This window comes from Hemitrygon akajei, chromosome 11 (assembly GCF_048418815.1).
Source record: "Hemitrygon akajei chromosome 11, sHemAka1.3, whole genome shotgun sequence".
Classification (NCBI taxonomy): domain Eukaryota; kingdom Metazoa; phylum Chordata; class Chondrichthyes; order Myliobatiformes; family Dasyatidae; genus Hemitrygon; species Hemitrygon akajei.
The window spans coordinates 56,534,393-56,558,903 of NC_133134.1; the positions used below are offsets into that span (position 1 = coordinate 56,534,393).

The window sequence follows — 24,511 nt, forward strand, 5'->3', positions numbered from 1 at the left end:
CCAGAATCTATTGATCCTTGAAATATCACTACTAATGTCTGCACAATTTCTTCAGCTACCTCTTTTGGAGCCCTGGGGAGTAATCCATCTGTTCCAGGCAACTTATCCACCTTCAGACCTTTCAAATCCCCGAGCACCTTCTCCTTAGTAATGGTCGCTACACTCACTTCTGCCTGCCCCAACACTCTCGAATTTCTGGAATACTGCTAGTATCTCCCACATTGAGGACTGAAGCAAAATACATATTGAGGCTGTCCGGCACTTTTTGTTGCCCATTGCATCATTTTCCAGCGGTACCATATCTACTCACATCTCTGTTTTAAAAGACCATAAGATATAGAAGCAGAATTAGGCCATTTGGCCCATCAAGTCTGCTCCGACATTTCATCATAGCTGATCCACTTTACCTCTCAGCCCCATCTCCTGCCTTCTCCCCGTATCCTTTCTTGCCCTGACCAATCAATAATCTCAATGTTGTTCTGTATATGTGTGTAAAAACTTTTGGTATCCTCCTTTATGTTATTGTCTAGCTTACCAGTGCATTTTATCTTTCCTTGTTGCTTTTTTTAATTGTGTTCTGTTGGTTTTCAAAAGCTTCCCATTCGTCTATCTTCCCACTGCTTTTTGCTCTGTTATACTTCCTCTGTTTTGATTTTATTCTGTCGTTGAATTCCCTTGTCAGCCGCAGTTGCCTCATCCTCCCTTTAGAATACTTTGTCTTTGAGATGTCTTTTTTCCTACACTCTCCAAAATGTCACAGGAGATTCCAGCCATTGCTGCTCTGCTGTCATCCCTGCCAGTGTCCTCTTCCAATCAACTTTGGCCAGCTCCTCTCTCTCTTGCCTTTGTAATTCCCTTTACATCTGATTTTTCCTTCTCGCCCTCAAGCTGCAGTGTAATTCCTATCATATTATGATGACTGCTTCCTTTAATTTCATCTCCCAATTCCAATCTGGTCCATTACACAACACACAATCCAGAATGACCTTTTCCCTCGTGGGCTCAACCATAAACTGCTCTAAAAAGCCATCCTGTAAGCTGTAAATGCCTTCGCTTGGGATTGAACGCCAACCTGATTTTCCCAATCTACCTGCATGACCATCGTAACATTACCCTTTTTGCATGCCTCTCCTAACCCCTGTTGTAATCTGTAGCCCACATCCTAGCTACTGTTTGGAGGCCTGTATATAACTCTCACCAGGTTCTTCTAACCTTGCAGTTTCTTAACTCTACCCAAAAGGCTTCTACAACTTACAATCCTACAGTATGCCAACTCTTTCTAAGGATTTATTACCAACAGAGCCATCCCACCCCCTCTGCCTACCTGCCTGTCCTTTGGTATTGTTGGACATTCATTTCCTAGCTGTGATCTGCTTTCCGTCACGGCTCTGTGATGCCCACAATATCATACCTGCCAATTTCAAACTGCTGCAAGATCTATAACACCTTAATCCATATACTGCTTGCATTCAGATATAACTTCTTCAGTCCTGTATTCATCACCCTTTTTGATTTTGCCCCCATGCTACTGGCATTTAAATTCTTATCCCTTTCTAACCTATTTGTCCTTTTATTTATTCTGGAGATGTTCATAATGTCTCCTGAACTATCCTTCACTCTTACTTTATCCACACTTCTCCAAACTGTTGAACCCATCCCCTACTATTTGTTTTAAAGACACACTCCAACCCATCCCACGGACTGGAATTGTGCTGAATCAACTGCCTACCCTTCCTCACACTCTCACTATGTGCTGCATCTATTTTAACCAACGGCCTCATCCTCTGCCAGATTGGTTTAAGCCCTCACAAACAGCTTGAGCAAATCTTCAACAAGGATATTGGTCTCTTTCATGTTCAGGTATAACCCCTCCATTTGCTACAGGTTGTACTTTGCCCAGAAGAGATCCCAATGATCCAGAAATCTGAAACCTTGCCCCCTCCACCAGTTCCTTAGCCACATATTCTACTGCCAAGTTATCCCCTTCCTATCCTCACTGGTGCACAACGCAAACATCTATCCAGAAACTGTCACTGTCTGTGTTCACTCTCACTGTCACGGTCACTGGGTGTTCACTAACACGGTCGCTGTCTCAGTGTATTCTCTCACTGTCACCGTCTCTCTGTCCACTCACACTGTGTCTGTGTGTACACTGTCACTGGGTGTTCACCCTTAGTGTCTCTATCTCTCTGTGTGTTTAATAACACTGTCACCCTCTCTCTATGAGTTCACTCACATTTCTCTGTCTCTCTGTGTGTTCACGCACTGTCACCGTCACTGGGTGTTCACACTCACTGTCACTGTCTGTGTGTTTACTCACATGGCCACAGTCTCTGTATTCTCTCACTGTCACTGTCTCTGGAGTTCACCCACACTGTCAGTCTCTGTATTCTCTCACTGTCACTGTCTCTGGGTGTTCACTCACACTGTCACAGTCTCTGTATTCTCTCACTGTCACTGTCTCTGGTGTTCACCCACACTGTCACAGACTCTGTATTCTCTCACTGTCACTTTCTCTGGAGTTCACCCACACTGTCAGTCTCTGTATTCCCTCACTGTCACTGTCTCTGGGTGTTCACTCACACTGTCACAGTCTCTGGTGTTCACCCACACTGTCACTGTCTCTGTTGTTCACCCACACTGTCACAGTCTCTATTCTCTCACTACCACTGTCTCTGGTGTTCACCCACACTGTCACAGTCTCTGTATTCTCTCACTGTCACTGTCTCTGGTGTTCACCCACACTGTCAGTCTCTGTATTCTCTCACTGTCACTGTCTCTGGGTGTTCACCCACACTGTCACAGTCTCTGTATTCTCTCACTGTCAGTCTCTGGTGTTCATCCACACTGTCACAGTCTCTGTATTCTCTCACTATCACTGTCTCTGGTGTTCACCAACACTGTCACAGTCTCTGTATTCTCTCACTGTCACTGTCTCTGGTGTTCACCCACACTGTCACTGTCTCTGGTGTTCACCCACACTGTCACAGTCTCTGTATTCTCTCACTGTCACTGTCTCTGGGTGTTCACCCACACTGTCACAGTGTCTGTATTCTCTCACTGTCACTGTCTCTGGGTGTTCACGCACACTGTCACAGTCTCTGTATTCTCTCACTGTTACTGTCTCTGGGTGTTCACGCACACTGTCACAGTCTCTGTATTCTCTCACTGTCAGTGTCTCTGGGTGTTCACCCACACTGTCACAGCCTCTGTATTCTCTCACTGTCAGTCTCTGGGTGTTCACCCGCACTGTCACTGTCTCTGGTGTTCACCCACACTGTCACAGTGTCTGTATTCTCTCACTGTCACTGTCTCTGGGTGTTCACGCACACTGTCACAGTCTCTGTATTCTCTCACTGTCAGTCTCTGGGTGTTCACGTACACTGTCACAGTCTCTGTATTCTCTCACTGTCAGTCTCTGGTGTTCATCCACACTGTCACAGTCTCTGTATTCTCTCACTATCACTGTCTCTGGTGTTCACCCACACTGTCACAGTCTCTGTATTCTCTAACTGTCACTGTCTCTGGTGTTCACGCACACTGTCACAGCCTCTGTATTCTCTCACTGTCACTGTCTCTGGTGTTCATGCACACTGTCACAGCCTCTGTATTCTCTCACTGTCACTGTCTCTGGTGTTCACCCACACTGTCACAGTCTCTGTATTCTCTCACTGTCACTGTCTCTGGGTGTTCACCCACACTGTCACAGTGTCTGTATTCTCTCACTGTCACTGTCTCTGGGTGTTCACCCACACTGTCACAGTGTCTGTATTCTCTCACTGTCACTGTCTCTGGGTGTTCACCCACACTGTCACAGTCTCTGTATTCTCTCACTGTCAGTCTCTGGGTGTTCACGTACACTGTCACAGTCTCTGTATTCTCTCACTGTCACGGTCTCTGGTGTTCACCCACACTGTCACAGTCTCTGTATTCTCACACTGTCAGTCTCTGGTGTTCACCCACACTGTCAGTCTCTGTATTCTCTCACTGTCACTGTCTCTGGGTGTTCACCCACACTGTCACAGTGTCTGTATTCTCTCACTGTCACTGTCTCTGGGTGTTCACCCACACTGTCACAGTCTCTGTATTCTCTCACTGTCACTGTCTCTGGGTGTTCACCCACACTGTCACAGTCTCTGGTGTTCACCCACACTGTCACAGTCTCTGTATTCTCTCACTGTCACTGTCTCTGGGTGTTCACCCACACTGTCACAGTGTCTGTATTCTCTCACTGTCACTGTCTCTGGGTGTTCACGCACACTGTCACAGTCTCTGTATTCTCTCACTGTCACTGTCTCTGGGTGTTCACCCACACTGTCACAGTCTCTGTATTCTCTCACTGTTACTGTCTCTGGGTGTTCACGCACACTGTCACAGTCTCTGTATTCTCTCACTGTCACTGTCTCTGGGTGTTCACCCACACTGTCACAGTCTCTGTATTCTCTCACTGTCAGTCTCTGGGTGTTCACGCACACTGTCACAGTCTCTGTATTCTCTCACTGCCACTGTCTCTGGTGTTCACCCACACTGTCACAGTCTCAGTATTCTCTCACTGTCACTGTCTCTGGGTGTTCACACACACTGTCACTATCACCTGTCTACCACTCACATTCTGAGGTTTTTATGCTTATTTGGAAAGAAAGAATACTACAAAACCTCTCTCCTTTTTCTCCCCCACAGATTTCTCCCTTTTACGACACGATTCCTGGGTTTCAGCAGCTGCAGATTAAACGCTTTAGGTGATGAAGATTTAACAAACTGCTTCACTCAGCTAATGGAAAGATTGAATGTTGACTTTTCTCTGCAGTAATATATTCAAACCTCTCATTTCTTCCATCCTGAAAGATGCTGTGGAGATGGCTCGTTGGAGGGCTGTGCATCGCTTAGTTATCTGGTTTAGTAATCGTGAACACATGGATGCTGTATGCTCCTGTTACCTGCCTCTCTGGTTAATGTTGGTGTATGGGTGTAAAGTCTGTGGATGCTCTTAAAGCAGGTCTGATTCCCCTTGGCATGTTGTCTGTCGCTGCAGATGTCTTCTGGCTGTCAGGTGAATGTTTGTGAAAGGTCTGTGTCAGGTCCTTTCCTCTGTTACGAACCCCGTAACTGGGTCACTTACCAGAAAGGATAGAGAGGTCCGCTGAAGTCTGATGGTACTATTTTTAAATGTTTTTATTTATAAAGGGGCACAAAAGTAAGGTTAATACAAACATTCAAATATACGTCGTCAATACTCAATCTAAAGCGCGGGTATAGTAATAATCAACAATAAGAAGTAGCTCTATCGTTTGTCTAGGGGTAAAAATATTGTCCGATGGAAATATCAAAGTCTCTCGAGTACATGCAGGCTTTTAGCCTTTTGGGGACCGCTGGGTTTCACATGTTGGAGAGAGAGAGATTTTTGGTGAGAAAAGAAACTTGCCAGTATTTTGGGCGCAAACTGTTGAATCGGGAACGTGGGTTCCCCGTTGTCAGTTCGAAGTCCTTTTCGGTGTTATCAGCCACTCGTTCCCCAGGCCAGGGGAATGGACCACACGTGGCTTCCGAATAGCTCCCGTTACCACGGGAGCGATGAGCGATGGTGTCTCCTTCTGGTGCGTCGCTAGTGCCTTCTCCTTCTGGTGCCTCCTGCAGCCCCTTTTTATCTTGACTTGCAGAGTTGTAGATGTCAATCAAGGTGGGGTGATACAATCCCCACCCCACATTGCCCGAGGGTGTCCACGTAGCCCTGATAGCTGGCATGTAGCATAGGGTCGCAATCCACAAAGGTGTCTCCAAGAAACAATGGTCAAAATCCGTTGCGTTGTCTTTCTGAGGATTCTCTCTCATTTCCTGGGTCCAAGACCCGAATTAATAGCGATCTTGTGATTCTCAGGAAGGAAGGGGCTGGGATCATAACACCTCATTGAATTATAAATTGGATTGTAATTGTCACACGTACAAAGGGACAGTGGAAAACTCGTCCTGCATACAGATCAGCTCATTACACGGTGCATTGAGGTAGGACAAGGTAAAACAATAACAGAAAGCAGAATAAAATGTTACGGTTGCAAAGTGCAGGCAGAAAATAATGTGTAAAGTCATAATGATGCAGACTGTGAGGTGAAGAGCCCATCTTACCATCAATAATCTTAGAACAGCTGGGTAGAAGCTGTCCTTGAGCCTCGTGGGACGTGCTGTCAGGCTTTTGTGTCTTCTACCTGATGGGAGGGAGGGGAGGGGAGAATGTCTGGGATGAGTGGGGTCTCTGATTATGCCTTGCTGAGCCAGCGTGAAGTTTAAACCAAGTTCATGGAGGGAAGCTGGTTTCCACGATGTGCTGAGCTGTGTCCTGTCCACAGTGTTAATTTCCATGGACTATCTCTGTGCTCTGGGCAGGCTGCGGCTACTCGGTATGTCAGGGTTTGAGTTCTTTTGCTACCCTCTGCAGTCTGTCGATGCTGCGTATGTGTGTCTGATCAATGTTTGTGGATGCTCTGGGCCTGGTTAATCCCTCTCTGGTAATAGACTACAGTTTTGTTGCTGTTACATTATTAATTTCACTATTTCACATTCGCAGTGCGGGAAGTGTGAAGATTGAATTTGACGCCATCTTCAGATTGACGAAAATCGAGTCTTTTCTGTTGGATCCTGACCTCATCTTCAATGTCAGTGGTCTGTGGCTTGTGATTTCCGGTGGCTTTGAGATTGGCGGTGCACGAGTGGTGACGGTGTACGTAACAGGTAGCTGTTGTCCAAGTATCCTACCTTCTCCAGGTGTATCATGTTCTTGGTCATGGAGGGAAGACCGTGCTTCCCCAGGTCTCCCACGGTACAAGGGCTTTCTCTTGTTCAACAAAGAAGATGAGGGGTGCTCATTGAGCCGGTATGAGCTAACAATTATAATCCCAGTTTCAGGTTAAAACACTCGTCATGAGTTTATCTCAGTAATGTGACCATCAGAGTCGTGTGGATTTGTTATGTTCTACATGGTTTTATCAGTTGACTTTCTCCAAAACTGTTTATACCCATTAGTACCTCACATTGGTACTTACCCCATTCAGAGCCAATTCCAAAATCTCATGGTTTCCTGTGGCAGCTCTTGCTGGGTTGTAAACTTGGCGTTTTATTTTTATGGTGGTTTCATCCCAGACTCTCCTCCACAGCAGGGTTTTGCCATGGGAGGTTACCACAAGACCAAGAAAGGGGTTTGGATGACTCAGTGAGTCCCTGGAGATGGAGGGTTTGCAACTTGCTCTGTCCATGGTACCTGAAAGCCAAGCTTCTTCCCAGTCCACAGGGTACCGAAGAATCAAAAGGAAGCTGATTCAGATCTATTTATTACACGTACATCGAAGCAAGCGTTTGCATTAACAACTAACACACCTAAGGATGTGCTGGGGCCAGCCCGCAAGCGTCTGCATACATCCCAGCATCATCATAGCGTAAGACAGGCTCCCTCCGCGAATCCCTTGTCTAATCTTTCCTCCCCACTTATCATTGCAAGCAGCTACACCTGCCCATACACCTCCTCCCTCACCTCCCTTCAGGTGACTGTTAATCTGTGTCGTATCTACATCGGTGAGACCCATCGTAAATTGGGGACTGCTTCATCAAGCACCTCTGCCACAAGTCGACTTCCCAGCAGCCAGACATTTTAATTCTGATTCCTATTCTGACACGTTGATCCACGGCCTTCTCTTCTGCCAAGACGAGGCCTCCCTCAGGGTATTCCATCTAGATAGCCTCCAACCTGACAACATAAATATTGATTTCTCCTTCCAGTGAACAAATGTCCCCTCCCCCTTCTTCTATTCCCCACTCTGACCTTTCATTTATTCTCACCTGCCTATTACTTCCCCTGGGTCCCCTTCTCCTTCCCATTCTCCCATGGTCCACTCTCCTCTCCTGTCAGATTCTTTCTTCTCCAGTCTTGAACCTTTCCCACCCACCTGGCTTCACCAATCACCTTCCTGTTATCCTCCTTGCCCACTCCCCCGCCACCTTTTTATTCTGGCATCTTCCCTCTTCCTTCTCAGTCCTGAAGAAGGGTCTCTGCCTGAAATGTTGGCTGTTATTCATTTCCACAGATGCTGCCTGACCTGCAGAGTTCCTCCAGCATTTTGTCTGTGTGGCTCTGGATTTCCAGCATCTGCAGATTCACTCCTGTTTATGAGAATGGGACTGCTGTGTTGGGAGCTAGCATAGGACAATGGGCCAAATGGTCTCCTCCAAACTGGTGACCAAAATTGGTTACCTAAACAAGATTTTTATGTTGATCATGTAGGTAGAGGGAACTTATTTCTGTTCACGGGGGAGTGCAGGACAAGTGTGACTTTATAATAAGGGCAGGGTCACGCATCAAGAAGCAAATCCTTGAAAGAAAGGGCAGAGTATTCTGGATCTCTAGTTCAGCATCTGGGATCAATTGAGAATATCAGAACAATGACTGAAAGGTTTTTAAAAAATGCATAGATATTAAGAATTACAGAATTAAGAAAGTATTTGACAAGCGTTGGATTTAATAATGGACGAGCTATGAGGGGAAGGTGCAACTGTATGTTCTGATGTTCCATCACTCTTGTGGAATTCCACATTAAACAATTTGTGGAAGTGGATCGCAATCTGAGTTAGCACTTTCGAGGGAAAAGGGGTGGAAGCTCCCTCAGGTAGTAGTGTATAAGTAAAATTCCCTTATGCTTTTTTCTCTCTTATCTCTCTCTCTCTACAGAAAAGGTAATTGCTTTGTGTGGCGAGGTGCTTTTCTGCCAGAATGGGTTCCAGTGTGTTCACGGCAAGTCAGGAAATGTCAGCTGTACGTCCCTCTGCCACACTGCCTACTGCAAAAACAGCGGCATCTGCATTCACAACTGGGGCCAGGCACCCATGTGCCAGTAAGTGATACAGCATTTTGTGTGTGCAGAGTATTGCACATTACAGAACAGTACACGCTCTTCAGCCCACTCTGTTGTACTGACCCTTTAACCAATTCCTAGATCAATCAAACCCGTCCCTCCCTGCTAGTCACAACAAGTCAACAGTGGATGCCATTTCATTGCTCTTCACACAGCTCTGGAATACTTGGACAATGAAGATGCTTACATCAGGATGCTCTTCATTGACTCCAGCTCTGCATTCAATACCGTCCTCCCCTCAAAACTAATCAATAAGCTCCAAGTCGTAGGTCTCAATATCTTCTTGTGCAATTGCATCCTCGATTTCCTCACTTGACTCACAAGTCAGTTTGGATTGGCAACAACTCCTCCTCATCAATCACCATTAGCACAGGTGCACAACAAGGCTGTGTGTTTAGCCCCCTGCTCTTCTCGCTTTACACTTATGACTGAGAGGCTGAGTACAGCTCCAATGCCAGATTTAAGTTTGCTGACAACACCGTTGTTAGCTGCATCAAAGGTTTTGATAAAATCAGCATACAGGAGGGAGATTGAAGATCTGGTTGAATGGTGCCACAATAACAACCTCTCACTAAATGTCAGAAAAACCACTGATTACTGATAAGAAGAAACCAGAGGTACGTAAAGCCAGTCCTCATTAGGGGATCAGACGTAGACGTAGACGTAACTTTAAATTCATTGGTGTTATCGTATCAGAGAAGCTGTACTGGGACCAGCACGCAAGAGCATGACAGTGCCTTTACTTACTTAGAAGTTTGTGCAGCTTCGGCGTGTTAGCTAAAACTTTGACAAACTTGTATAGATACTTGTGGAGAGTATCCTGACTGGATATATCATAGCTTAGTATAGAAATACCAAGTCTACAAAAACTGGTGCATACAGCTTAGTCCATCACAGACAAAGCCCTTCCCACCACTGAGTACTGCCACAAGAATGCAGTGTTCATCATCTGTGACTTACTATCACCGCCGTACTCTCTTCTCACTACTACCATCAGGCAGGAGATACAAGAGCCTTAGGACCCACACCACTAGGTTTAGGAACAGTTGTTACTCTACAACTATCAGGCTTCTGAACCAGCTAAGCTCTGAACTGATTCCACAACATCTAAACTCATTTTCAAGAACTCTACAATTCATTTTATCAGTATTTAATACAGACAAGTGTGAGGTATTGCACTTCGGAAGGAAAAACCAAGGTAGAACGTACAAGGTAAATGGTAGGGCACTGAGGAGTGCAGTAGAACAGAGGGATCTAGGAATACAGATGCAAAATTTCCTAAAAGTGGCATCACAGGTAGATAGGGTAGTAAAGAGAGCTTTTAGTATATTTGCCTTTATAAATCAAAGTATTGAGTATAAGAGTTGGAATGTTATGGTGAGGTTGTATAAGGCATTGGTGAGGCTGAATTTGGAGTATTATGTGCAGTTTTGGTCACCAAATTACAGGAAGGATATTAATAAGGTTGAAAGAGTGCAGAGAAGGTTTACAAGGATGTTGCCGGGACTTGAGAAACTAATTTACCGAGAAAGGTTGAATAGGTTAGGACTTTATTCCCTGGAGTGTAGAAGAATGAGGGGAGATTTGATAGAGGTGTATAAAATTATGATGGGTATAGATAGAGTGAATGCAAGCAAGCTTTTTCCACTGAGGCTAGGGGAGAAAAAAACCAGAGGACATGGGTTAAGGGTGTAAAGCTTAAAGGGAACATTGGGGGGGGCTTCTTCACACAGAGAGTGGTGGGAGTGTGGAATGAGCTTGCAGATGAAGTGGTAAATGTGGGCTCACTTTTAACATTTAAGAAAAACTTGGACAGGTACATGGATGAGAGGGGTATGGAGAGATGTGCAGGCCAGTGGGACTGGGCAGGAAAATGATTCGGCACATCCAAGAAGGGCCAGAAGCCCTGTTTCTGTGCTGTAATGTTCTATGGTTCTATTTTTTTATTTGCACAATTTGTCTTCTTTTGCATATTGGTGATTTGTCAATGTTTTTAAATTTAATTCTATTGCATTTCTTTAATTTCCTGTAAATGCCTGCAAGAAAATGAATCTCAAGTTAGTATATAGTGACATCTGCATACTTTGATAATAAATTTATTTTGAACTTTGATTACTCTAGATTTCTTTCATCCATGTACCTAAGACTAAGAGTCTCCTAAATGTCCCTAATGTATCTGCCTCTACTACCACACCCGGCAACACGTTCCAAGCACCCACCACTCTCTCTCTCTATGTTAAAAAACTTATTTTTGACATCACCCCCTTCCATACTTTACTCCAATCATTTAAAATTATGCCCTCTTGTATTAGCCGTTTCCACCCTGAGAAAAAATCACTGGTTGTCCATTCTGTCTGTACCATACATCATCTTGTACACCTCTATCAAGTCAACTCTTGTCCTTCTTCGCTTCAAAGAGAAAAGCTCTACCTCATTCAACCCATCCTCATAGGACACGCTCTCCAATCCAGGCAGCGTTCTCAGAGTGTTATCTGTAATATGGAGCAGGCTTTTCTGAACCATTTCAGACCAAAAAGAAGAGGGCATATGTTTAAGGTGAAAGGGATAAGATTTAAAAGGGATCTGAAGAACAACATTTTGTTGGTGAGGATAGTCAATATATGGAGATAGAGAAAGTGGTCGAGGCAGGCACATTAACAAGATTTAAAAGATACTTGGAGAGGAAAGGTTAAGAGGGATTTGATCCAAACATGAGCGAATGGAACTAACTTATGTGGCTCCTCGATCTACACAGAAGAGTTGGCCTGAAGGGCTTGTTTCTATGTTGTAAAACTCCATGACAACAAGCCAGTTGCTGTCCTTATAACAAAAACATGATTTAGGTTTCCAGAACAGTGGTGATGGTGTGCAGTGGGTGGGTCCAGTTGAGATGTTAAACCAAGACCCTGTTCTCTTTTGCACCATTTAGAGTTGTAAGGTACAGTATTTTTATGTCATGCTCTGTACTGCTGCCAGAAAATGACACATTTTGTGGTGTACAGGCAGGGGTGGCAAGTCTGGATTGACATCATGGTCAGTGTGGACAATGTGGGCCAATGGTCTGTTCCTGTTCTATGTACTCTTGCTCTCCAACTCTACAATTCCCTCCAAAACGTAAGGAAGGGGGTGTGAAAGGAAAATAAAGATTTCTCCAAAAACTCTCAAAGACTTCAGTATCACCCTGGACTAAATAGCTCCTTAATGGGCAGCCTACCCAGTACTACCATGTACCGCCCAACACACACTCACCATCAACAAGGCTCTGCAATAACTCACCAAGACTTTTTAAACTTGCCATAGATCTCCAGCAGCTGAAATTCAAGAGCAGCAGGTTCATGGGAGTCTCACTGACCCCACTCTTAAATCACATTCTAACTTCACTTTGAAAATCTATCTCCATCCTTCATTATACTTGTGTCTAACTCCCTACTGAGGGCACCATGGTTCATCAACTGCTTCCCGGGGGGCGAGGGTGCCAGATAATCACAATCCAGAAACCAGATGTAATTGGATTAAAATAATTGACCATGAACTGGAGTACAAGGGGGATTGAGAATACTTCCTGCAGCGAGTATTGTGTTTTGAGGTTTGAAGGTGTCTGAATTGGTGATGGGAATGGACTGGGCAGAAACCTTTAGGCAAGAATTTGAAGAGCTGTAAATGAGTTGTTTATCAGAGGAAAGTTGTTGGGTGGGTAGGGTTGGCTTGTCTCATTTTCGGACAGGATTACTGAGCCTTGTAAAATATTTCAGCTGATGTCCATCTCATTTCACTGCAGGTGTCCCGTAGGCTCTGATTATTGGTTCATGGGCCCCCGGTGTGACCACAGAATGACCAACCAGATCCTGGTAGCCATTGCCTTCGGTGTGGTGTTGGCTCTGCTGGTGGTGCTGGCAGCCGTGGCCTTCTTAGTCCTGAGACGCTTCAAAGTCGTGCTGACTGAGGCAAAAATAGACCAGACCAGGAGCAGGTGAGCACAGTCGTGGCAGCCGGTGTGGGAGGGTGGGGTGGGGGCCTTGCCCAACCTGTGCAGGAAGCCCCCTTCAAATGGGCTGAAGAGTGAATCTTTGGTCAGCAGTGCTCTGGAACCCACCTCCTGGAGGGAGAAGGATCATACTGTCAGTTCCCCTCCACCACCTGGCAGAAAGGGTCCACGCACTCTACAATTCCTCCTTCAGCTACTCCCATTGCCATCAGATTCAAGGGGTAGCCATGGGCTCCAGCTATGCCTACCTTTTCATTGGCTACATAGAACAGTCCATGTTCCATGCCTTCCTTGGTAATGCTCCCAACTCTTCCTCCACTACACCAATGGCGTACTGGCGGTACTTCATGCACCCATACTGAGCTCATCAATTTCATCAGTTTTGCCTCCAACGTCCATCCTGCCCTTAAATTCACTTGGCCCATTTCTGACACCTCTCTTCCCTTTCTCAATCTTTTTGCCTGCATCTCTGTAGACAAAATGTTGACCGATATCTTTTATAAACCTACCAGTTCCCACATCTATCTTGATTATATCTCTTCACATAGTGTCTCCTGTATAAATGCTGTTTCCTTTCCTCAGTTCTTTGTCTCTGGAGCAGCTGTTCCCAGGATAAGGCTTTTCTTTTGCTCAACATCAGAGATGTCCTCCTCCTTCAACGGGGTTTCATTTCCTCCACCATCGACACTGCCCTCACCCACATTTCCTCCATTTCCTGGACATCCGCGCTCACCCCTTTTTCTCACCGCCTTTAAAAATTATAGAATTCCTCGTCCTCACTTATCCCCATGAGCGTATGTATCCAACACATTGTTCTCCAGAATTTCCACCACTTCCAAAGGAATCCTATTAGCAAACACATCTTTACCTTCCCCCTCTCTCTGCTTTCTGTAAGGATTGCTCCCTTCACGATTCCCTTGTCCATTCGTCCCTCCCTATCAACATCCCTTAAGTGACTTATCCCAGCAAATGGCCTAAGTGCCACACCTGCCCATTCACCTCCATACAGGCCAACCAAACTGCCCTTCCAGGTGGGGCAGTATTTTACCTGCGAGTCTGCTATTGTATCTATGTGGCGTCCACTACACTGATGTACTGTAAGTTGGGGTACTGTTTTGACATGTTATGACATGTCAGTCCATTGCCTCCTCTTGTGCCACGATGAGGCTACCCTCAGGGTGAAGGAGCAATGCCTTGTATTCCATTTGTGTAGTCTCCAACCTGATGGCATAAATATATGTTAAAAAAAAATCCCCCCCGCCCTCTTCTTCAATTAATCACTCTGGCCTCTTACTGTTCTCACCTTCCTATCAACTCACCCTGGTTACCTCCACCCCCTTACCTTTCTCCTCTCCTATTAGATTCCTTCCTCTCCAGTCCTTTACCTTCCCCACCCACCTGCCTTTACCCATCACCTCCAGCTATCCTCTCCCACCCCCCAACTTCTTATTCTGGTGCCTTCCCCCTTCCTCTCCAGTCCTGAAGAAGTGTCTTGGCCCAAAACATCGATTGTTTGTTCATTTCCATGGACGCTGCCTGGCCTGCTGAGATCTTCCAGCATTTTGTGTGTGTTGCTCTGGATTTCCAGCAGCTGCAGAATCTCTAGTGTTTATACTTCCAGCTACCCCCCCACCGCGACTGGCTGGCACTGTTGGACCGACGGACTGATGGAGTAGTTTCTGTATGGTAAATGCCAGGGACCAGAGGCTGCAAATTCATCCTTTTTCAAAGTTCCCCTTCCCTCACCAAGAGGCTCTGGATGCAACAACTACACCTTCAAAACTCAGATGGGAGCACTGGCAGTTAAGCTCAGCATCGCTCCTCCATCTAATTCCTCCCTGTGCATACCTACCCCCAACTCCTTGTTTTATTTCAGACTTTGAACATGACTATAAAGACAGTTGGATTCATTTTTATTAGGATTTCCTCTTACTGAATCATCTTCTTAACTCTATTTGCTGGCTTGCTATCAATGTTTATCTTTATTCTTTCCTGTGCTTTCACTTCCGAAATAAAGTTCACATTTATCTGTTTCCCATTTTTTGTGCTTCAAAACTTTTTCCATTTCCCTACTTATCCTTTCCTGCAGTGTGTGGGTCCCATTCCAATTAGTGCAGCTCTATCTCTCCTATCCCAGAACTAGAGTCAGTATCTCCGAACACCTGACATTTGTAACATTTTCAACACTTCATTTTATTTCCAAACTAGCCCAATAGCCATGTGTTAATTCTTCTGATCTGTCTTATAACCATATAACAATTACAGCATGGAAACAGGCCATCTTGGCCCTTCTAGTCTGTGCCGAATGTTTACTCTCACCTAGTCCCACTGGCCCGCACTCAGCCCATAACCCCCCATTCCTTTCCTGTTCATATACCTATCCAATTTTACTTTAAATGACAATACAGAACCTGCCTCTACCACTTCTACTGGAAGCTCGTTCCACACAGCCACCACTCTCTGAGTAAAGAAATTCTCCCTCGTGTTACCCTTAAACTTTTGCCCCCTAACTCTCAACTCATGTCCTCTTGTTTGAATCTCCCCTACTCTCAATGGAAAAAGTCTATCCACGTCAACTCTATCTATCCCCCTCATAATTTTAAATACCTCTATCAAGTCCCCCCTCAACATTCTATGCTCCAAAGAATAAAGACTTAATTTGTTCAACCTTTCCCTGCAACTTAGGTGCTGAAACCCAGGCAACATTCTAGTAAATCTTCTCTGTACTCTCTCTATTTTGTTGACATCTTCCCTATAATTCGGTGACCAGAACTGTACAAAATTCTCCAAATTCGGCCTTACCAATGCCTTGTACAATTTTAACATTACATCCCAACTCCTATACTCAATGCTCTGATTTATAAAGACCAGCATACCAAAAGCTTTCTTCACCACCCTTCATCTACACAAGGTTGCGCAAGAATCCTGAATCCTGTTATTCTCCATGATATCTTTATAATTTGGAGCCTAACTCCTGAGACACCCCATCTTTATCCCTAATATGGACCACACCAACTGGATTTAATGACACCTTTCCAAGAGTGTGTTGACAGTGGCTGACTCTGATTCATGCAACAGCTGAAACTCCTCAAACCCTTGAAGTCAGTTTTGAACTTGCCGTTTTATTGTTCTTAGTATTAGTAACAGTTCTCAGGAGATTTAGAGTAAACAGAGAAATGACTGGAATTTACCCAGTAACATTTTGGCTCTAATCTTCAATATCTTTGAGGATCTACAACCCAGTCCAAGTGTCATGAACGAATGGACAAATATATAGAAATTTATGACACTTGTTTCAAATGCAATATCCTAGAGTTTGAATATCGAATTGTCAGGTTTTTTGTTCTTGTTATCTTAAGGTATTGGAGCAGAATTGGGCCATTTGGCTTTCAGGTCTGCGTCACCATTCAATCATAACCCTTCACCAGTCAACCTCTTTATCAAACAATTTAAATATACCCAGTGACTTGGCCTCCACATTCCCTCCATGACAATGTGTTCCTTAGATTCACCACTTTGGCCGAAGAAATTCCTCATCTCATTTCTAACAGGACAACCCTTTATTCTGAGGCTGTGCCCTTCGATCCAAGACTCTCCTAATTTTCTTGGCGGGTGACAATCAGTGTGGGGCCAATAAAAAGAAAGGAGGTGTAAGCCGAGCGGGCATTGTTGGAATGGTCCGGCTTTGGCTCAACAGGCTTAGACGAGAATGGACTTGGGAAAGCATGGGCAGAGGTTCTAAGTAAGTTTCTAGTAAGTTTTTTCCCCTATTAGTACATAGCTAGTGTGCTGAGAATGGTAGCGGTAGCTCCTTGTGTGAGAAGTGGGAAATTTGGGAGACCTCTAGTCTCCCTGATAACTACATCTGCACAAAGTGCATTAAGAGGCAGCTCCTTAGAGACTGTGTTAAGGAACAGGAGCTGCAGCTTGATGATCTTCAGCTCATACAGGAGAACGAGACGGTGATATATAGGAGCTACAGGGAGACAGTCACACTAATTGCAGGAAGAAGGCCCAGCGTGACTGTAGCAGAGGGAAAAGGAATAGGTAGCCAGAGCATAGTATCCCTGTAGCCGTTCACCTCAATAATAGGTATGCCAGTTTGGATATGATTGGGGAGGGGGGAGACGAGACGATCTACCAGTGGGAAGCCACACTGACCAAGTTTCTGGCACTGAGGCTCCGAAGTGGGGTGAAGAAGAATGCAGTAGTGATAAGGGATTCCATAATTCGAGAAGCAGAAAGCAGATTCTGAGGATGTGGAAGAGACACCAGGTGGTATGTTGTCATCCAGCTGCCAGAGTCAGGGATGTTCTGGATCAGGTCCATGGCGTGTTAAAGGAGGAGGCTGAACAGCTGGAAGTTGTTGATACCACCGACATAGGTAGGAAAAGGGAGGAAGTCCTGAAGAGACAACATGTAAAGTTGTCGAGGCAGAATGCTGAAAAGTAGGACCTCCAGGGCCATAATCTCTGGATTGCTGCCTGTGCCACGCACCAGTGAGGGGAAGAATAGGATGATTTGGCAGATGAATGTGTGACTGAATAATTGGTGCAGGGGGCAGGATTTCAGATTTGTCGATCATTGGGATTTCTTCTGGGCAAAGGTATGACCTGTACAAAAGGGACAGTTACTCCTGAACTCAAGTGGCACCAATATCCCTGTGGGCAGGTTTGCCAGAGCTGTTGGGGAGGATTTAAACTGATTTGGCAGGGGGTGGGAACCAGAGTAATAGTGCTGAGGACAGAGCAGTTGGTATACAAGTTGATGCAGTGTGTAGCGAGACTGTGAGGAAGGACAGGCAGCCGATGGGGAAAAATTGCAGTCCGTGGCATGAGTAAAAGCAAAAAGGGTGATGAATATAGGAGTGAAGATGTTATATTTGAATGCATGCATTATACAGAATGAGGTAGATGATCTTGTGGTGCAGTTAGAAATTGGCATGTACGATGCTGTGGGCATCCACAAGTCGTGGCTGGAAAAAGATCTTAGCTAGAAGCTTAACAAATGTTACTCCGCTATTTAAGAACGGTGGGAGGCAGCAGAAAGGAAACTATAGACCTGTTAGCCTGACATCAGCACCTGGGAATCGATTGTTAGGGATGAGATTATGGAGTACCTGGAAGCACATGACAAGACAGGCCAAAGCCAGTATGGTTTCCTGAAAGGAAAATCCTGCTAACCTACTGCAACTTTTTGCGGAAATTACAAGCAGAGTAAACAAAAGAGATGCAGTAGTTGTGGTGTACTTGGGTTTTCAGAAGGCTTTTGACAAAGTGCCGCACATGAGGCTGCTTAGCAGGATAAGAGCCCATGGAATTACTGTACAGGGAAATTACTTGCACGGGTGGAGCGTTGGCTGATCGGCAGAAATGGAGAGTGGGAATAAAGGGACCCTATTCTGGCTGGCTGCCAATTACCAGTGGAGTTCCACAGGGGTCGGTGTTGGGACCACTGCTTTTTGTGATGTATTTGCCGATGATACAAAGATAGGTGGAGGAGTGGGTAGTGTTGAGGAAACAGAGAGCCTGCAGAGAGTCTTGGATAGTTTAGGGGAATGGGCAAAGAAGTGTCAAATGAAATACAATGTTGGAAAGTATGGTCATGCACTTCAGTAGAAGAAATAAATGGGCAGAGTATTATTTAGACAGGGAGAGAATTCAAAATGCAGAGATGCAAAGGGACTTAGGAATCCTTGTGCAGGATACCCTAAAGGTTGACCTCCAGGTTAAGTCGGTGGTGAAGAAGGCAAATGCAATGTTGGCACTCATGAGACCACACTTGGGAGTATTGTGTGCAGTTTTGAGCTTATTTTAGAAAGGATATACTCACATTGGAGAGGGTTCAGAGGAGATTCACGAGAATGATTCCAGGAATGAAAGGGTTACAGTATGAGGAACATCTGACAGCTTTTGGGCTGTATTCCCTGGAGTTGAGGAGAATGAAGGGTGATCTCATAGAAACATTCCAAATGTTAAAAGGCCTGAACAGATTAGATATGGCAAAGTTATTTCCCATGCTAGGGGAGTCTAAGACAAGAGGGCATGACTTCAGGATTGAAGGACATCCATTTAGAACAGAGATGCAGAGAAATTACTTTAGTTAGAGGGTCATAAATCTGTGGAATTTGTTGCCATGAGCTGCTGTGTAGGCCAAGTCATTGGGTGCATTTAAGGCAGAGTTAGATAGGTTCTTGATTAGCCAGGGCATCAAAGGGTATGGGGAAAAGGCAGGGGAGTGGGGATGACTGGAAGAATTGGATCAGTCCATGATTGAATGGCGGAGCAGACTTGATGGGCTGAAAGGCCTACTTCTGCTCCTATATCTTATGGTCTTAATATCCAAGGATACACATTGTATTGAAAGGACAGGCAGGTAGGCAGGAGGCTTTATTGGGGAAAAAATGAAATCAAATCCTTAGAAAGAGGTGACATAGGATTGAAAGATATAGAATCCTTGTGGATGGAGTTAAGAAACTGCAAGGGTAAAAAGACCCTGATGGGAGTTATATACTGGACCCCAAACAGTAGCCAGGGTGTGGGCTACAAAATATATCTAGAGATAGAAAAGGCAATGTTACAATAACCATGGGTATTTTCAATATGCAGGTAGGCTGTGAAAATCCACGGTGCTGGATCACAAGAGAGGGAATTTGTAGAATGCCAATAAGCTGACTTTTTAGAGCAGTTTGTGGCTGAGCCCACTAGCAGAACAGCAATTCTAGATTGTGTTATGTAATGATCCAGATTTAATTAGGTAACTTAAAGTAAAGGAACCCTTAGGAAGCAGTGATCATAATATAACCATATAACAATTACAGCACGGAAATAGGCCATCTCGGCCTTTCTAGTCCGTGCCGACGCTTACACTCACCTAGTCCCAGTGGCCCGCACTCAGCTGATAACCCTCCATTCCTTTCCTGTCCATATACCTATCCAATTTTACTTTAAATGACAATACCGAACCTACCTCTACCACTTCTACTGGAAGCTCATTCCACACAGTTACCACTCTCTGAGTAAAGAAATTCCCCCTTGTGTTACCCTTAAACTTTTGCCCCCTAACTCTTAAATCACGTCCTCTTGTTTGAATCTCCCCTACTGTCAATGGAAAAAGCCTATCCATGTCAACTTGATCTATCCCCCTCATTATTTTAAATACCTCTATCAAGTCCCCCCTCAACCTTCTACGCTCCAAAGAATAAAGACCTAACTGCAGCCTTTCCCTGTAAATTAGGTGCTGAAACCCAGGTAACATTCTAGTAAATCTACTGTGTACTCTATTTTGTTGATATCTTTCCTATAATTCGGAGACCAGAACTGTACACAATACTCCAAATTCGGCCTTACCAATGCCTTGTACAATTTTAACATTACATCCCAACTCCTATACTCAGTGCTCTGATTTATAAAGGCCAACACGCCAAAAGCTTTCTTCACCACCCTATCCACATGAGATTCCACCTTCAGGGAACTATGCACCATTATTCCTAGATCACTCTGTTCTACTGCATTCTTCAATGCCCTACCATTTACCATGTATGTCCTATTTGGATTATTCCTACCAAAATGTAGTGCCTCACACTTATCAGCATTAAACTCCATCTGCCATCATTCAGCCCACTCTTCTAACTGGCCTAAATCCCTCTGCAAGCTTTGAAAACCTACTTCATTATCCACAACGCCACCTATCTTAGTATCATCTGTATACTTACTAATCCAATTTACCACCCCATCATCCAGATCATTAATGTATATGACAAACAACATTGGTCCCAATACAGATCCCTGAGGCACACCACTAGTCACCGGCCTCCAACCTGACAAACAGTTATCCACCACTACTCTCTGGCATCTCCCATCTAGCCACTGTTGAATCCATTTTACTACTTCAATATTAATACCTAACAATTGAATCTTCCTAACTAACCTTCCGTACGGAACCTTGTCAAGGGCCTTACTGAAGTCCATATAGACAACATCCACTGCCTTACCCTCATCAACTTTCCTCGTAACCTCTTCAAAAAATTCAATAAGATTTGTCAAACATGACCTTCCATGCACAAATCCATGCTGACTATTCCTAATCAGAATGACAGAATTCACCCTGCACTTTGAGAAGGAGAAGCTAAGACTAGATATATCAGTATTGCAGTGAGGAAAGAGAATTACAGAGGGATGAGAGAGAATCTGGCTAAAGTTGACTGGAAATGGAAATGAGCAGGGATGACGGTAGAACAGCAATGGCTGGTGTTTCTGGAGAAATTTCAGAAGGCACGGGAAAGGTGAATGCCAAAGATTAAGTATTCTAAATGGAGGATGAAGCAAGCGTGGCTGACAAGGGAACTCAAAAGACAGCATAAAAGCAAAAGAAAGGGCATCTAATAGCAAAAATTACTGGGAAGGTATAGGATTGGGAAGTTTTTAAAAAAACAACAGAACCAACTACAAAAGCCATTAAAGAGAAAAGATTAGCTAGCCGATAGTATAAAAGAGGATACAAGAACCTTTTTTCAGATGTATAAGCAGTAAGAGAGAGGCGAGAGTGAATATTGGTCTGCTGGAAAATGATGCTGGATGGATATTAATGGGGGACAAAGAAAAAGTGCAGGAACACAATAAGTATTTTGCATCAGCCTTCACAGTGGAAGACATTAGCAGAATGAAAGAAATGTGAGGTCAGGGGGCAGAAGTTGCTATTATTAAGGAGAAGGTGCTTGGGAAACTGAAAGGTCAGAAGGGAGATGTCACCTGTACCAGATAGACCATGGAATTCTGAAAGAGGTAGCTAAAGAGAGGTAGCTAAGAGTCCTGGGTATTACAGGGAAGGCACTGGAATGGATAGAAATTTGTCAGATTGGTGGAGGCAAAGAGTGGGAAAAAAGGTGGCCTTTTCTGTTTGGCTGCCGGTGACCAGTGGCGTGCCACAGCAGTCAGTGTTGGGACAGCATCTTTTCACCTTGCACATCAATGATTTTGATGAAGGAATTGATGGCTTTGTGACCCAAGTTTGCAGATGACACAAAGATAGGTGGAAGGGCATGTAGCATTGCGGAAGCAGGGTGTCTACGGAAGGACTTAAGACAGATTGGGGGAACTGAAAAAGAAGTGGCAGTTGGAATATAGTGTAGGGAAGTTCAGGGTTATGCACTTTGGCAGAAGGAATGAAAGTGTGAACTATTTTGTAAATAGGGATAAAATTCAAAATTCAGGGGTGTAGAGGCTCTTGGGAGTCCTCATTCAGAATTCTCTAAAGGTTAACTTGCAGGTTGAGTCGGTGGTGAATGTAATGTTAGCATTCATTTTGAGGGGTCTAGAATACATGTAATCCTGAGGGTTTATAAGATACTGGTTGGAGTACTGTGAGCAGTTTTGAGCCTCTTATCTCAGGAAGGACATGCTGGCAAAAGTCCAGAGGAGGTTCACGAGGATGATCCCAGGAATGAAAAGGTTAACACACAAGGAGCATTTGATGGTTCTGGGCCTGTACTTGCTGGAGTTTCAAAGCATGAGAGGGGCGGGGTGGGGGGGAGCTGTGGGATCTCATTGAAACCTGTCGAATATTGCAAAGTCTGGGTAGAGTTGATGTTTCCTATTGTTGGGGAGTCTAGGATCAGAGGGCACAGCCTCATAATTGAGGGACGTCCATTTAGAACAGAGTTGAGAAAAAATTCTTCAGCCCAAGGGTGGGGAATATACAGAACCTTTGCCATAAACGACTGTGCAGGCCAAGCCATTAGATATTTTTGATAGATTCTTGCTTAATCAGGGCGTCAAAGGGAGAATGGGGTTGAGAGGAATAATGAATGAGCTGTAATGGAATGGCAGAGAAGACTCAATGGGCTGAATAGGCTAATCCTGTTCCTAGGTCTTATGGTCTAATGGAAACATCCTCTCCATGTCCATTCTATCCCGGCCTTTCAGTATTCAGTAGGTTACAATAAGATTCCACCCTCATCCTTCTGAACTGTCGCTGAGCCATCCATCAAACACTCTTCATATATTAACCCACAGATTCCTGCGATCAATCTTATAAACATCTTCTGAAATCTTTTCAGTGGCAGTACATTTCCTTAGATACGGACTCCAAAATTGCTTACAATATGCTAAATAGTCTTGGGCAACTACTCTCCATTGCCACTACACCACTTGATCTTGGTCTCCCATAAAGGCAGAACTGGGGTTGAGAATAAGATGGAAAATTTTGTCCCATCCTCCTTCCAAAAACCCTTCACCAAGGCCAAGTCTCCAGATCCAAACACTCCAGGAAGGTTGTTGTGACCATTGCAGTTTTCCTTTTCCAGTTACAAGCGGTTCAGTCGCTTTGATGACTTCTCCAATCAACACCAGTCGCAGTCCTGGCTCAGCTTCTCTGTGAATTCTTTGGACAACCCTGGATTCAGTAACTCAGATGAGCTGATCCATCTGCAGATCTTGGACACCAGTTTCTACTCTTGCTATGAAGAATCGGTGACTGGGACATACAGCAGCCAGAGGACTGGGCCTCATGGTCAACCAGCTTTCAGACACAGGTAAAGAAGATTTAGCAAAATGCAGTTAAACAAAAAATGGTTAAGTATCAATAAAAGATTCTCATATATAGGTCAGGTACTTTAGCCATGGTCTGCCTCTCCAGTGCCAAGATCAACGGCCGTCCACCTCTTTAGTACCTGAAATCTCTGGTTAATATCTACTGGGCCCAAGGCTCAAGTCTCTACTGCTTGGAATTTCTAGCCAACTTCTGTCTCCCTAGTATCTGGAATCTCTAGGCTGTTGTCCGAGTTTCCTTATCTGGAATCTCCATGCAAAGCCTGTCTGTTCTACTCCCTGATGTGAAAGAAGTGCCCAGCTTCTGGTCAAAAACTTGTGTGTTTCATTTTAAAAATGACCTATCTCTGACTCACTAGATTATTAAAAATGGGGCCTTTTAGGTTAAAAAAAAACATATAGAACATAGACCAGTACAGCAGGCTTTTTGGCCCATAATGTTGTACCAAGCCAATTAAATTCATAATCAAATTACCAACTAATCTCTTCTGCCTACACAGAACTTTCTGTTACTGTGAATAGCTGAGCGAGTAAAAGATGACCTGATTTCCAAAAGGCATAAAGTTAAAGATGACACATTTCTTGAATATTTTAAGCAAGATTAAGCAGAAATTTTGACCAGGGGTGCCCAAACTTTTGCATGCCACTGTATATCCTATTGTATTCTTTTGCCAATCTTCTACACTATCCACAACACCATCAACATTTATATCATCTACAAACTTAGTAACTCACCCATCTACACTTACATCCAGGTTATTTGAATACATCACAAAACAGCAGAGGTCCCAGTACAGAACCATGAGTAATACCACCAATCACAGCTAGAACATGTCTCTTTGACCACTATTCTCTGTCTTCTATTCTGAATACAAATGGGCCAATTCACATGTAGATCATGCTTCTTAATCTTCTGGATCAGCCTCCCACGAGGGACCTTCTCAAATGTCACAAAAAAATCCATGTAGACAACATGCACAGCTTTACCTTCATCACTTTTAAAAGAATATTCAAGCTATTGAGACACAACTAACACCATAGAAATAAAAACTCAAAATGCTGGCAGAACTCAGCAGGCCAGACAG

General features: G+C 44.4%; 1 protein-coding gene across 2 annotated transcripts in view; it reads left to right on the plus strand.

Annotated features, from left to right (window-relative positions):
- Nucleotides 1-24,511, plus strand: part of LOC140735646 (interphotoreceptor matrix proteoglycan 2) — a 70,657-nt gene that overhangs the window by 39,253 nt on the left and 6,893 nt on the right. For both annotated transcript variants that reach the window (XM_073060940.1, XM_073060941.1), the window contains 5 exons: nucleotides 4,681-4,739; nucleotides 6,560-6,723; nucleotides 8,711-8,873; nucleotides 12,673-12,864; nucleotides 23,183-23,410. In XM_073060940.1, coding sequence (XP_072917041.1) covers nucleotides 4,681-4,739; nucleotides 6,560-6,723; nucleotides 8,711-8,873; nucleotides 12,673-12,864; nucleotides 23,183-23,410 — 806 coding nt within the window. The remainder of the gene's footprint in view (nucleotides 1-4,680; nucleotides 4,740-6,559; nucleotides 6,724-8,710; nucleotides 8,874-12,672; nucleotides 12,865-23,182; nucleotides 23,411-24,511) is intronic.